Source organism: Ischnura elegans, chromosome 7, assembly GCF_921293095.1.
Source record: "Ischnura elegans chromosome 7, ioIscEleg1.1, whole genome shotgun sequence".
NCBI lineage: Eukaryota > Metazoa > Arthropoda > Insecta > Odonata > Coenagrionidae > Ischnura > Ischnura elegans.
Window position 1 is genome coordinate 76270940 of NC_060252.1, and position 17019 is coordinate 76287958.

General features: G+C 40.5%; 1 protein-coding gene across 1 annotated transcript; it reads right to left on the reverse strand.

The window, feature by feature from the left end:
- Positions 1-4782: 4782 nt before the first annotated feature.
- Positions 4783-6531, reverse strand: LOC124163003 (ATP-dependent DNA helicase PIF1-like). Its single transcript, XM_046539785.1, has one exon. The coding sequence runs from the start codon at positions 6529-6531 to the stop codon at positions 4783-4785; it is 1749 nt and encodes a 582-aa protein (XP_046395741.1).
- Between the last annotated feature and the right edge of the window lie 10488 nt (positions 6532-17019).

Here is a 17019-nt window from a genome sequence, read left to right on the forward strand (position 1 = left end):
ATATTTCGAATATACTTACATACTAAAAGTAAAATGCTCTGAGATATTGATTAATATTCATTCTATGGTCATCCACTATCTCTCACCTTCTCAACTATGCCCGTGGATGCCAAAACCTACGTGGTATAGCAAATCGATACATTTTAAGGAAACGAAGATTCGATATATATCGAATGTGAGGCTACATACAAAACGTATTTCCCCTTGGCATAATGAGAAATGCCAATACGTACCCATTTACCAAATTTCTTTGATCTACCTGAAATACTTATCAAGTTATATCAATATTCGTATTTGCGATATTAATCGAATCGAACTAACGATTATACTGACATCGGTACAGTGAAATACTCATTGCTATTGATTAAAGTCGCGTTCTATGGTCATCAAATATCTAATACCATCACAACTATGCCCGTGGATGCTAAATACTATGTGATATAGCAATTCGATATATTTTAATGAAAAGCGGATTCGATATATATCGAATGTGAGACGACATACAAAACGTATTTCCCCTGTGCGTTTTAGGAATACCAATATGTACCCATTCACCAAATTTCATTCATGTATCTCAAATAATTCTCAAGTTATGTCAATATTCGTATTTCATATAATAATCGAATCGAACTTCGATTATAATGACATCTGTATGGTAAAATTCTCATATTTATTTCTTCTAATTTCATTCTATGGTGATCCACTATCTATTTCAATCACAACTATGCCCGTAGATGCTTAATTTTTACGTAGTATAGCAATTCGATACATTTGAAGAAAACGCAGGTTCGATATATATCGATTGTGAGACGACATACAAAACGTTTATCCCCTGTGCATTATGCCAAATACCAATATGTACCCATTTACCAAATTTCATTCATCTACCTCAAACACTTCTCAAGTTATGTCAATATTCCTATTTCTTATTATAATCGAATCGAACGTTCGATTACACTGACATCTGTACGGCAAAATGCTCATGGCTATTGATTCGAAAATCATTCTATGGTCATCCACTATCTATTACCATCGCACATATGCCCGTGAATGCCGAATCGTATGTGTTATAGCAATTCGATATATTTTAGGAAAACGCAGATTCGATATATATCGAATATGGGACTACATGAAAAACATATTTATACATTCCATTATGAGGAATACCAATTTGTACCAATTTACCAAATTTCATTCATCTACCACAAAAACTTGTCAAGTTATCTCAATATTCATTTTAGTTAAAATGATCGAATCGAATAATTCGATTATACTTACATAGGTTTTGGGAATTACGCATATCATTTGTTTTTTTTCTATTGGTTGGTCGGTTCACATGTTATGCCGGCACAACTATCCCCGGAGTTGAGTATTCCAATAAATTATTAGCATTCGATAAAATCCAAGAAAACGTAGTTTCGATATATATCGAAAGTAATGACCAGTACTGGACTACATTTTATTAGGTCAAATGCACAATACAATGATGTACCGTTTCGCCAAATTTCATAGGCTTAGGTGAAATACTTTGAAAGTTATGCGCATTTCCGTTTCACCATAGCAGCAAAGACACCTTCTAAAGCATGGGCCCATGTCAATGCAAAATCCGTATACAAAACAAATGAGTGTCGCCTATGCGATACTGGTTTCATAATGAAAAAATCAATACTTTAAAAAGGTATGCCGTGAGGCTTTACTGGGTATAGTTCTGTCAGCCCTCCGCAAATTTCACCCGCCTAAATACATGAATGGGATAGGGAAATGCGTGTATTTCTTCCGGAGACCGACCACCGCCCGTTTGGCGGAGAGGAATGGCGGCGATTGCCGCGGGCTCAAGAAAATAATTTGGGAAAAATTCGGAATGAAATAACTCGTTAAATATTACGAAATCTAAATAAAAATGAAAACCTGGACGTACCGGAGGTACGTTTGTAGGCATGCTTTTTTGAGCTGAATAGCCTAATTTTGAAGCGCCAGCTCTCAAATCGATATTTATCGATCGTCCTATCTCGACAATGTTATTTCGATAATGCTAATAAGTCGGAATCTTTTCGACATATGAAAATTCCGAGATTGCCAAAAAATCATGTAAAAAATTAAAAAAAATGTATTAGGCGGAGAACGTCCAACTACTTTGGCAAGTGGGTCAAAAAAAATTCCAAAGTTGGTCCATAAGAAAAGCATTGTCGATTTTTAAAAATTATTTCGACAATGATCGAAAGAGATCGACGAAAATCTATGGTATCGAAAAATCGACCAAAAAATCTAGTTTACGTCAATGGGAGACGATTACCCTGAGACGCCTAGTTATGGCGTAATTAAGAAAATAGTTTTAGTCCCATAAGGCTACCATGTTAATTCAACTCGATATATATCGAAAAGTATCGAATTTTTTTGAATTTTCAGATTTATTCTCCCGATGAATATTTTTTTAGTTTTACCACCGAAAATTTCATCTCGATCGACCCGGTAGTTTGGGCTGTGAATTTGTATCAATGAGTCAATTGTTAATCGATTTGCAGCTTTTATATATGTAACGAGTATATAATGCTTGAATATATCAAGCGTGTGTGAACAGGGTATTTGGACATGATAGTGTCATATGAGATCTAGTATTGATTCCGTAAGCAATTCAAGTATTCTCATAATTAGTCACTGAAACGGATGGGAAAAAGTGAATGTGTATCGTATGACACGCTGAAAATGTTGAAAGGGTCCATTTTGTGGTAAATAATTGTTAAGGGACACGCATATATTTATGGATAAGGTTCAAATACAACTATGTAAAGAAGAACTGGCAAATATAGTAAGACTTGAATACATAATATACCTTGCAGATTCTATGTATAACGATCGAATTCGGTTTTTTTAGACAGAAATTCTTTCGAGTATAATCTGAGGTTTTAGGCGAAATGGAGTGGAAATGGAACATAATGAAGAAGCATGAGCAATTTTCACAATTTTAAATATATTGGTACCAGCGAAACCGGTAGTACCAATAAATTTAAAATTTTTGAAATTGATCCTGCTTCTTCAATGGAAATTCTTTCCTTTTACTGTGGTTTTCCATGCTGACCCTTGAGGTACCACAAACAGCTCGTTAGGAACCCGTTTCCAGCATTCAAACAAATGAATATGAATACCGATGGCCGGTCCATCGCGCCAATGATTGCGGACACCTTCTGTTTCACCAACTGGCAGGATCCCCAATCATTGACGCCCTACTGCCACCATAATTAAGACGCCTTCGAAACAGGCCCCATTACCCTAAAAATACTTTGCTGATTAACATTAATGATAAGATAGGTGCCAACAATCAAATATTGCAGCAGAATTCTTGACTCATCCACGTGATAACACAACTCCACAGTCCTGTGTAAGAAATTTTAATTTTTTTTCCTTTTTTATTACATGCATAAAATAATAATCATTCTTGTTCTGAATAAATATGTATTCCCCACCAGCAATGCGGAACCTCCACGCATTTCAGTTAATGTCAAAATCATATTACATCACTCATACCGGGGATAAGTTAGTTGATATAATGTAAATAAAATTTATAACACCGTACTCCAAAGAACCTCCTCTTGGAGCACATGCACTAATATATCATGCTAGGTGCATCTTATGAAAGAGTCGACATACATAATATGGTGTACTAATATATTTCCTACACTACAACTATTAATTTTCTATTCTACCGTTTTAAATTTATTTGTAGTTATGGTTTTTGTTTTCCCTTACATGCATAAATCACTATTTCTTAATAGTGTGTTAAAAAAAATTGTCCTCCAGTCATGCGGAACTTCGAAGTTTTCGAAGTTATACGGAAATAATGAAATAATGTGATGGAAAAACAAAGTTCATTTTGATGAAACAACATGCAATACTAAAAAATTAATATACTATTTTTGCATTTTAGTTTTTTCATTTTTTTGGGTTTTTGTATTTTTTAAATTAAAACGACTACTGTTTCTACCTACGAATTACGAAACTAATCCCCTCCATTTCCCTAGTCTTCAATCTTCTTGGATACCTCTCTCTCTCTCTGCGGTGGAAACACCCGTGGTGCCTTCTCCCCCCTACGCCGGAGACCAGCCGTTCACAGCGTCCTAATGGGTCTCCGTAAAATATAGAACGATTACGATGGAAGGCACGTAGGGTCATCACACACCCTATCCCTATGGCCAGTACTCGGCCTTCACATGTCCCTACTCTACAATCTTCTTGGTGACCAACTCTTTCGAGCGAGGATAAGGTCACCCTAAGCACCTCAAAGCGTAGACATGGAAGGCATTCTCGTACTTCTCGTAGCAATCCTACACAACTCAGCGCAGCGCATGTTTATGGATTCGGATAGTGAATACGCAGGTGGATGGTCTTCTTTTTCTCGTACGAAATCTTCGAGGATGATGCGGGCAGAATGAGGGCACTCTTTCAATGTTCTTTCTTCAATTACAAAAATTTTTACTTCTGTCTTCTGCTCTTCGAGACCTTCCCAAGGCTATATACTATTTCCCATGGGAGAAAACAATACTACTTTGGCCTTTGTCAGGAATGATTAAATTTTCATTGGCATTCATTTACTGCGACGCCTTCATTGGACACCGGTTCCCGATTACTTGAATTCTATATTATTTCTGTTAAAAGCATTTTTAAACCGTGAATTACGCGAGGAAATAGTCACCGTGACCATAAAATGTAAGCGTCATTGTTGTGTTTCTATTTGAGTGAACTTTTTCAAAAATTACATGTTTTCCCGGGAAAACGTATCTATCGTGTTCATGTATCTAATAGTTCTTTCATAACGATATTAATTGTGTGGGCCCTGTCATTACTTACTCTGTTTTCGGTTACTAAGACTTTCACGTCGTTCACTGATCTCACGCGGCCTAGAGCAACGTACAACTGACCGTGAGAAAATACATCGCTCCGCAAATCGACGCCTACTTTTTCCAGGGTCTGGCCTTGAGACTTATTTATAGTGACTCCGTACGCCACTTTCAAAGGAAATTGTTTACGGATCATTTCTATCCCTGAATTTGAAACGGCAAATTTAAAAGGTATTCTAGGGATCATTACTGTGTCTGTCGCATTCGGAATTCTAGCTTCAATGAATCGCCGGGATATTTTCTCTACGATAACTTTCGTCCCGTTAACTAAACGATCTTCAAAGCTGATGTTTCTAATCAATATGGCCACGCAGCCAACCTTCAACTCTAGAATGTGGTCAGGGACACCCGAGTGACTTATAGCATTGAGAACGTCCGAGTGAATTAGTGTATTATCCACCGCCCCCGCGCACGGTGGTGTGCTATCGGCGCTGCACAGGCGAACAATTTCTCCCGGTATCATGTCCAATACGAATCTATTTATTTCCGAGATGTTATGATTAGTCCCCGACAGAATGGCGCGGTTACAGCATAGGGCTGGATTACTTAAAACATCAGCGGGATACACGAAATCTATAAGCTCCTGCAATGATGTTGTGAATGAAATACTACCGAGAGGAATAGTTTGATATTCCCCCATCGCTACGGTTGGGACTCTATCTTCCCCGACAGCAAGAACGAACTCTGAGTACGCACGATCGTCGCGAGAGCGAAGAATTGAACGGAGTTTTTTCTTAATAATTATAGGCCATAATTCAGATGACTTAAGTGAAGCGCCGATTATGTCGGCCTTTGACCCATCTGGAATAATAGGCGGTATTTGTCTGAAATCGCCGGCTAGCACCACAACTTTCCCCCCGAACGCCGCTTCCACCTGACAAATATCCCTCAATGATCGGTCGAGTATGTTTATTGTGTTTTTATGTGACATGGGCGCCTCATCCCAAATGATTAACGAAGCCCTACGTATCAGATCGGCTCTCTGGCTCCCTCCGGTAATGCCGCACGGTGCATTTGGGTCGTCCGTCTCTAGCGGTAATTGAAACATTGAATGCGCGGTGATACCCCCTTCGTGATTCAAAGCAGCTATTCCCGTTGAGGCTGTGCATAACACGATGGCGCCCTCTGCACGCATCCTAGCCGTCAGGTGATTTAAAACCACGGTTTTCCCCGTCCCGCTTGGCCCATCAATAAAAAATACTCTATCCCTCATCTGAACATTCCTAACGGCGGTTATTACGGCGTCGACAACGCTAAGCTGTTCCTCGGTCAGCTTGGGACGCCACTCCTCAACTGCCCTGGCGGCGTCCTCGGGATTCCATCGTACCTCTTCTCGACCGAGTTCCGTAGTTACGTCTTCGACCTCAGGAAGACCCATGTCCCTCAAACATCTTCCGTGAGGACGAAGCATGTGATCTATATCGCATAACGCGTGATGGTAGGCCGCTCTTTCCTCGAAACGTCCCGAGTAGTCCTCGCTCAGGGGGCCCTTGAATCTTTCCCAAAGAACGGCTGCGGGAGCACCAAACATTATTACGGCGAAGAAGAGTTGTCGCAGGGCTCTTCCCGTCTTGAAAGTCGCAGCCTCTTCTAGCGCGTGTCCGTATTCGTCCAGTTCGTCGAGCAACCCTCTTGCCATTGCCGCTTCTTGGAAGGATCCGTAGGTAACGGCGTCTACGGTGCGCAACTCCTCGTAACTCCTACACGGGAATCGCGCCAGGAGCATTCTGAGAAAAAACAATTCCCCCAGCGTGGGGGAGAGCCACCGAAGTCGAGCTACGCTGCTTCCACGCAGTCGCTTATGAATGAAATGATTTCCATTGGCGAAAGGAATGCTCCCTGGCTTAGCGGTCGTATCCACTACGTACTGTTCGTAAAAATCTATCAACGTCAGCGGCGTTAATTCTGGATCGTCCGGCCTATTCAAATACAACGTCAACTTGGATTTGCTCCTCTGAAGCGCCTCCCTCTCCTGCCCTGGGCGGAATATAACGTTATCCTGCTGAGGGAGATGGATTGGTAAATTTAACACGGTCGGTTCCCGGCAACTGACGTCATATTCTAATATACGCCATAAGGCCTCGCAGGCACTGATGTATCGGAGGTTGGCGTAGTTTTCTACTTCGTCCATCGACTGGTCCTCTACGATCGCTACTCTCGCGCGGTCTGGTCCCTTATTTATGTATTTGAATAAATACTTGACTACTCTTTGACTCGTGGCCACTTCGAGATTACAGTGGCATTCCATTAGGAGGAGAACCGCAGGATTGTAAGGGACGATCCACTCATCCGTGACGACCCGGTTCCTTCCCATCTCGACGGTCCTATCGCAAGGTCTACGGTAAAGAATGAACCCTCTCCGGTCGGCGTGGGTTACTTCGTTTGCCGACCGCGGATAACGCTTCGAACATTTCCCGGTTTCCCTGTCCATGCACGGTGCATTCGCGTTATTAATGCCGCATGGTCCGTGAACCATATGTTGAATGACCAACGTGTGAAGTCTGCCATTCGCCTCCTCTCTCGGTGGAATGGTGGCCCTAACGAAAGAATCTATCTCGGCTGACTGCGTCGGTCCCCCACCGGCGACCCGAAAAGCGATGTGTGCGTGGGGAAGGCCACGCTTCTGAAACTCTATCACGTACAGAATGTAAATCAGCTCCCCGAAAATAACGCCGTTCTTAATGCCATTAAGGAGTTTACGAAGCTTTTCCTGAAAAACTCTCACGCATAAATCTGGCCGATCGACTGCATTCTCACCCGGGTTTAAGCTAGATCTAATCTCGACCCAGGACGGATTACACGTTACGGTAAGAAAAAAACTGGGTTTCCCTTTCCTCGAAACCAACGCCATTGCATCGAGATAACGAACCTGCATGTAGCGGGGACTATTCGTGAACGTCGACGGCAGGTACACCTTCCCTGGCACAATGTCTCCCTCAGCGGCAATTGACTCGTCTAGCTCCTGTCTCGAGGCGATTCTCAAAATGTTACGCTGATTAAACTTGACGTATTGCAGACGCGCCTCTTCTGCGCGGCACCACATGTCTACGAAATACTCCTGAGAAAGCCGACGCAAAAACGTGAATCTTGGCTCTGAGAGGAGAAGTTTCCTATAATATTTAACCTGACTAATTTTATTACCCGTGCGATCGCGCAGGGCGGGTGACCATCCCGATGACGCATGCGGGAATATAAGAGGATATTGCAACGCCTCGTACGTCTCACTCAAATAATGTACCTGATGGGGTTTCGCCTCTCCTTTTCTCCATACAACGACCTGGTGCGGATGATACTCGAAATTTGTGCTCAAGATTCCAGCTATCTCATTCGTCGCGGGTGCATCTCCCAGTACGGGTCCCTCAACTCTCCTAGAGGTCTGTTTGAAAACCAAGTGCGCCGACTCGGAGACGTGTTCATGGAGGTTTCGCAAATCTGCAATTAGGCGATTGACCTGACCAAGGTATTCCATGACGTCAGTGACCACGTCCTGCCTCAATTCTATTTCCCTCGCTAACCTGAGTCGCTCCTGCGGGTCCTCTACGTATAACGCCATATTATTTTTCTCCCCTTTCCAGCTCAAATCGAATACGCGGTGGTAAATCCTGCCCTGAATCTTTACGAAGGCAACACCTGCGTCGGGATTTTGAAATTTACCACTAACCCCCAAAGCGGAAAAAGCGAAAAAGTTGTTGAAAGCCCGCGCGTTTTTTAAAAAATAGTTATCGGAATAAAAAGGAGCCTCAAGACGCGGTAAAGCATTAACCATGTAATCCCCGCCCCCACAGCACCATCGCGTCCTTTTACTTTCCTCCGCGAAGAGCGCGGCTCCACAGTAAGGACAATGGAATGTTCTCTCTGACCTCAACGACTCAACTTGCAGCCTGAGGGATGGTACGTGCTCTAGATTCTCGCCGGGAAAATTTCCTAGGCACATTACATTCGACAACGCTGGACCGGCATACCCTGGTATAAATTGACGGACACGGGTGTTCACATCTCTGTTATAACGGTTTGCGGCTGCCCGGTGTAAATCAGGATTTGCTACATTGCATTGGACAACGGCCTGACTGCGAGCCTCTCGATTTCTCTCTGCAAATCTTTGTGCGGCTTCTCTAACAACCTCGGGATTATCTTGATTATACCGCTGTGATGCGGCAATATGGACCTCAGGGTGGTCGTCCGCATATCGCTGAACAGCCTCACGGTTGACATTGGGATTTTTAGAGGCATATTTCTTTGACGCAATATTACGTTGCTGAGACCGAGTTAGGCTGGAAGTTTTCGGTCTCCCTCTCCTGCTTTTACACGGCCTACCTCGCTTTTTCGGAGGGACGCCTTAAAAAAAAAGGAATGTAAAATTTATTACTACATGTATACTATACTTGGGGATTGTGAATTTAAAAAAGAAACAAAAGTGAAATAAGAATATTTTTGAGATATTTTTTAAAAACCGAATATGAAAATGTTTGTGTCGAATACTTTTTCTTTCACAACACATAATTACTGTCAAATTAAAAATTATTAAATATTAATACTAAGAATATTAAAAGATAGGAAAAATTACCTGACGTCAAGGGCTCTGAATCGGCGACGGATGAACCGTCAGAATCCGACGTTGAAGAATCATATACCCGGACAGTCAGTTTTGGTCTGATACCTGATTTGAAGAAATAGCAACTGATCTAAAGAGAGCTGGATATTTAATGTGGATATGATAATGGGAAATAAATTAAAATATGAAAATTTTGTACTTAAATTATAACTGATAACAAAAAAAGATAGCATAATCTTTGAAATGTAATAAATATTGAAACGCTGACGCAAAACTTATCCAATAGGTGAAAAAAACGCAACGTCTTAAATAGACGGTATATATAATGAATTCTAATATATTTTCGTGATGCTGATTAATTATTGAATTTCAAAAATATTTGCTGAATCTTGAATCCGTCAGAGTTATGATTGACACATCTTGTCGAAAATCATAGTAAAAAATCATTTGTGACATCCCATTGTAAATAATTAAAACATGACATTTTGACACCGTGGCGTGACGGAAAGAATAGCAAGATATGGGTGAGCTCCATCTCCATCGCTGCCGACGTTTCGATAGAATCCTTTTATATCGTCATTCATACGGTTGTAGCCTGCGCAATTCCGTGTCGCGTGTGGAACGGTATTTCCGCCTTAGCCCGCAGGGCTGCCAGAAGCGGTGCCCCCTCTACCAAACTCCCCCCTCCTTCCCCTCTCCTAAATTTCTCCCCTCCTCGTTCCTACACGCCGAGCTGCAAACTGTAGGGCTCAGCGAAGCTCCCCCTACCTTACGCAAGCACCTCCACCCCTCGCTTCAGCACTTCTTCCCAGAACATCCATCGTTTTCGCGCACCCTAAATACCGCACACGTTGATAATAGTAACACTAAAATCGCCATTCAAAATCCGTGTGCACCTTACAATGGTGTACGGAAGTCCTTCAGTTTTCGCTTGTAACAGCGAATTAAAGTGAGATAAGAAGCAATAGGTTTAATAATACTGAGGACTATTGGAAAGCTTGCAAATTCAGTTATCGGGAAGAAAAAGTGGAGGTTTCTCTACGAATTTTATAACACAGGAAACTATGGCAGGGTTAAGTCATATGAGGATTCCCCTTCCTGGACAACATTACTTCACCGTTACAAAAGAAATGAAAATCGTTAGCAGCTGTTAACCCGTCGTAGACACAGGAGTTTCAAACATTTACATTAAATTACTCTATAAACATCCTCCTTCGACGCTCATACCCACACTGAACATACTGCTGTCTGTACGCGCCATTGAAATACCCTTGAAAAACAGTCAAATATCCATGTATTTGACTAACAATCAACAATTAACATAAAAACGATATTATGCGTAAACATTACTCATACGGTCGCACCATTATAAAAAGAAACTGATACTTTTTTTTCCACATATTCAGGAATGCTCTTTCGTCGAAGTGATTAACAACTTTTTCGCGGAGACATATTTTCGCGGCAAATATAATCCCTACTTCGTAACTGTACGTAATGGAAAGTTAACCTGAAAATGGGCCACATCGACAATAGCTTTGGGTAACATTTTTCTGCTATCCTCAAGTAAGACCAATATTAATATTGGCGATAAAAGAACTATTTATTCGTGATGAAGTTTAAGAACATTTAGCCGTGGTCGGACACGTGGCCGAAAGGTTAGCAGGCTGTTTTAGACGGGGCATATAGGTGCACAATCTGGCGTGTGTACGAAGGCGTAGTCAAAATTGCTTCATGTAAAGCGGTGAATTGGTGGACGTCATGTATGAAAGCGAGGTGGCAAAATAGCCCCCGTTCTAATTTCGTTCATGCATTCGCTCAATTGCACGCCATTTTAAAAATTAATAAATGCAGTTCTAACCTAAGCACTTCCGTGCCCCGTGCGAGACGGTCTTTCAACCTTAGCCCACACAGCTGCCAGAATCGTGGCCCCCTCCACGTGCGCTATGAACGCTCAGACTTCCCCTACTCCGCCACCCTACTTCCTCCCCACCCTCCTTGTTTGTTGTCGCCGAGCAGAGAGCTGCAGGGCCCACCGAAGCTTCCCCCTCCACCTACCCTAAGCACCTCGACCCCTCGCTTCAACACTCCTTCCCAGAACATCTAAGGTTTTCGCGCACCCTGAATACCACACACGTAAACAATACTAACACCAAAACTCACCATTCGACATCCGTGGGCTGTTTGCAACGGTATACTAAACTCCTTCTGATATCCCTTCTAACAACGAATATAAGTGGGATAAGGAAGCAATTAAATCAATATTAATGAGGACAATTGGAAAACTTGCAAATTCAGCTATCGGGAAGAAAAGTGGAGGTTTCTATACGCATTTTGTAACACCGTAGATTATGGTACGGATAACATTAATAAACGACAATCGTAGATCTTGAAATATTCGGGAATTATTTGAATAAAAGAAGGTAAAGTATGTAATTAATAATTACTATGCATGCGTAAGAAGGGCCTACACGTTTCCACTACAGCATTTAAGGTGAAAACCTTTCCACTTCAGGTAAACTTATTCCGTTGTAAATAATCTTTGTAACACTTCGTATTCACCGGTTCATATACTTCGTATGTAAATGGTAGCATATCGTGAAAAACATTCTTGGTTTGAAATATACTATGAAGGACTGAACACAAAATGCGTGCCTTTAAACAAAAGAAGGCGTAACAGACTTTCCAATAAAACCCCGCACACATACAATGAATCGGTACAGGTTGAGGTAATGCCATGTGAACACGTAATGGTATGCATTTAATATAAACAAACGATAACGTAAAAACCCTTGGCAAATAATTATCCATGCACTAACATGTACAATGGCATCAAACGAAAAATGAAACGCAAGCAATGTAGATGAAGTCACATGGCTTGGTAGTGAAGACATAATTAGCAATATTTCATTCACATGAAACATAATTTGCGATTAACCACGTCGAAAAAAATAATACGCCACAACTATATCGTGTGAAAGTCATATGACGACTCCACTTGCTGGACAACATTAATTTACCGTTACAACGACAATGGAATTCATGAGCAGTTGTTAACCCGTCGCAAACGCAGGAGTTTGAAACACGTTCATTGAAACCGCTAAGTAAATCATTCTCCAAGCGGTAACATTTACAAAGGCATCGCATGAAAATTGAAAGGCAAGCAACGTATATAGAGTAACATGGCTTTGTAGGGAAATCATAAATAGCATCGTAGCATAAAATCGTATCTAATTCACGTGAAACATACTAAATTTGCTATTCACTACGCCGAATAAAATAATACGCCACAACTATGCCGTCTAAAAGCCAGATGACGTATCCCCTTATTACACAGCATTACCGTTACTACAAAAATGAAAATCATTAACAGTTGTTAACCCGTCGCAAACACAGGAGTTTCAATTATTAAATAACTTAGTAAACATCTTCCTTCGTCGCTCCAACCCACACTGGAAATACTGCTGTCTGTATGCGCCATAGAAATACCCTCGAAACACTGGCTAATACCAACAATAAACATAGTGAAAACACTGGCAAAGAAATTGTAACAGAAAAATTATACAAAGAAAGCAAGACATACCACTTGGTCCCGGCTGAGGAGATGACATGATGTAGTTCTTACAGGGACCTCGAATATTAAAATGGATTCCGTTTGTGGAAAACACTGATTGTTGAATAAATTGACGACAATTCACAAATTCTCAGGGGGTGAAAGTAGGTATTAGTCAAGAAGATGAATAGCACTAAACTATTAATCAAGCACTGTGAATCAACTCCCACAGAGCAAAAATAATCGCAGAGAATTTCCAGCACGACCGTCCACTCTGAAAATCTAGGCAAATCTAACCACGTGTTCAAACAGGTAGCCGTAAGAAGATTCACGCGTCCGTTACGAAAGAATTCAAAATCAGGCCCCCTCCTTCGCACGCAATGAACCCTGGGCCATCTCCTACTCCCACCCTCGCCCTCCACCTTAATTCCCCCTCCCCCCGCTAATTCCCCTCACCCACAATCGTCACCATGCGACCCGGCGCGCGGGACGGGCCTCTCTCCCTTCCACCTTGTGACGTCTTTGTCACTCTCTCCCCACCCCGCACTCTTAACCAATCAGCGCTCTTTTTCTCACCTCCCCTTCAATCGCCTCGGAGCCAACTTCCCGTCACACACTTCCCCGTTCCCCAATCTGTCTTCAGTGACGGCAACCTAAAACACCTCGTACCTAGTCGACACGAGCCACATAAGATCTTCAATGCTATCCATACGCTAATGGTACCCCAGTCGGAAAATTATTTTTACCTAACTTAGCCAGCCCATTCCGAAGCACTAAATAATTCTCTGTTAAATTATAATAAAATTGTAATTGAAAGGACAACCAACTTATGTATTCACTTTTCTTCATCGCAGCTCTGAAAAGATTAGCGATTGCACAAAGAAATTAAAATAACAAAGTAATATCTGAAAGAGAAGGTATCCATTGACGCAAAACAGTAAAGGTGTTATTGCATATGGTAATATGAATACGAAATGATAATGTATAAGCCTAAAACATCAGTCTATATTGTTACATGCACACCAATCGTAACACGGGATGGTATTTAATACGTAATAATGTCAGCAAAGAGCGCTTAAAATGCAAAATTTTTAACCATGAAGAAAATTCCATGAATTGAGTATGGAAACGGAAAGTAATGAATTCCTGTAAAGATATGATTGACGGATCGACACAAAAGAAAACATATCCCAATGCAGCGGCTTACTGAGTCGAAGCCTTAGTTGTGATACATATAGTGGATAAATCTATTTTTTATAATCAGATGTTAGATTGGGCTTTGGCGTGTATCGGGTATTTGTTGCAAAATCATGAGGAATGGCCTTTTGTAGTGAAACCCGTTTGGAAAGGAAAATTCACCTTGAGGAAGAATACACAGAAATCTCGGCAAATAAAGAGTCAACAACTGTCCCCCGAGATGAGCATCCAGGAAGTTATTAGCATTCGCTTAAATTCAAGAAAACGTATTTTCGATATGTATAGAAAGTGATGGAGATCAGCGGACTAAGTAGTATTAAGAATACAATGATGAACCTACTCGCCAAATTTCATAGGCCTAGGAGAAATACGTTGGAAGTTATGCTCATTTCCGTTTCACTATTGCAGTGAAAGCCTCACAGCCAGCCTCTAAGACTATGGCCAATGTCATTGCAAAATCCGTATACAGAACAATTGAGTGTAGCATAAGCAAAACCGATTACGTAATGAAAAAATCAAAGCTTTAAATTGTTAGGCGGTGAGGCTTTACTGGGAATAGTCCCATGTTAGCCCTCTCCAAATTTCACCCGTACATATGAATGAATGAGATAGGTAAATGCGCGTATTTCTTACGGAGACCATCCTCGGACGTTTGGCAGGGAGGAATGGCGGCGATCGCCGGGAAGCTAAAAAAATAATTTGGGAGAATTTCAAAATTAAATTATTCATTAACTAAAACGATACTTAAATAAAAAAGAAAAAAGTAAGTGTACCCTGAAGGTAATCTAAGTAAAATTAAATCACGTTACATAGCCTAATTTTAAAGCGCCAACTCTCAAATCGAATATTTTCGATTGTCGTATCTCGACAATGTTATTTCGATAATGCTAATAACTCGGAATGTATCCGACATACGAAAATTTCAATATAGCTAAAAATTCAGAGTAAAAATTAGTTACAAACTATTACGCGGCGAACGCCCTTCTACGTCAGGAAGTGGGTCAAAAAAAATTCCAAAGTTGGTCCATAAGAAAAGCATTGTTGATTTTTAAAAATTCCTCCAACAGTGATCGAGAGAGATGGACGAATGGTTGTGGTATCAAAAAATCTACAAAAAAATCTAATTTACGTCAGTGGGTGACGATTACCCTGAGACACCTATTTATGATGTTATTAAGGAAACAGTTTTAGTGCCATAAGGCTCCCATGTTAATTCAACTCGATATATATCGAAAAGTATCGCACTTTTCGCAATTTTGAGATTTTTTTCCTCCCGATGAATTTTTTTTAGTTTCACCACCGAAAATTTCAACTCGATCGGCCCGGCAGTTAAGGCTGTGAATTTGTATCAATGAGTCAATTGTTAATCAATATGCAGCTATTATATATCGTCATCCACTATCTATTACCATCACAACTATGCCCGTGGATGCTGAAATTTTGCGTGGTATAGCAATTCGATACATTTGAAGGAAACGCAGATTCGATATATATCGAATGTGAGAAAACATACAAAATCATTTACCCTGTGCATTATGTCGAATACCAATTTGTACCCATTTACCATATTTCATTCTTCCAACTCAAATACTTCTCAAGTAATGTCAATATTCGTATTTCTTATAATAATCGAATCGAACGTTCGATTACACTGACATCTGTCCGGCGAAATGCTCATAGCTATTGATTCGAAATTCATTCTATCGTCATCCACTTACTATGACCATCTCACATATTCCCGTGGACGCCAAATCGCATGTGTTATAGCATTTCGATATATTTTAAGAAAACGCAGATTCGATATATATATCGAATATAAGACTACATACAGTACGTATTCCCATTGTACATCATGAGGAATACCAAGATGTACTCATTTACCAAATTTCGTTGGTGTAACAAAAATACTTGCCAAGTTAAGCCAATTTACTTATTTGGTATAACAATCGAATCGAAATTTCGATAATACCGAAAGATGTACAGTAAAATGCAAAATGCTCTTCATTCAAATTTCATTTATGGTTATCCACTACATATTTCCTACTCAACTTTCCCCGTGGATGTTGAATCCTATGTGGTATAGCTATTCGATATATTTTAAGAAAAAGCAGATTCGATATATATCGAATGTAAGACTACATACAGTACGTATTCTCAATGTACATCATGAGGAATACCAAGATGTACTCATTTTCCAAATTTCGTTGGTGTAACGAAAATACTTATCAAGTTATGCCAATATACTTATTTGGTATAATAATCGAATCGAACTTTCGATTAAACTGACACCTGTAAAGTGAAATATACTTTGCTATTGGTTCAAATTCGATTCTCTGCTCATCCACTACATATTTCTTACTCAACTATCCCCGTGGGTGTTAAATCCTATGTGGTATAGCAATTCGATATATTTTAAGAAAACGCAGATTCGATATATATCGAATGTGAGACGACATACAAAACGTATTTCGCCTGTACGTTATGTGGAATACCAATATGTACCCATTCACCAAATTTCATTCATCTACCCCAAATAATTCTCAAGTTATGTCAATATTCAGATTTCATATAGCAATCGAATTGAACTTCGATTATACTGACATCTGTATGGTAAAAATCTCATATCTATTCTTTCAAATTTCATTCTATGGTCATCCGCTATCTAATACCATCACAACTATGCCCGTGGATGCTTAATTTTACGTAGTATAGCAATTCGATACATTTGAAGAAAACGCAGATTCGATATATATCGAATTTGAGACGACATACAAAACGTTTATCCCCTGTGAATTATGCCAAATACCAACATGTACCTATTTACCAAA

Excerpts from the sequence above, each read along its gene's own strand:
- LOC124163003 (XM_046539785.1), bottom strand. The coding sequence starts at position 6,531 with ATGGCAAGAGGGTTGCTCGACGAACTGGACGAATACGGACACGCGCTA.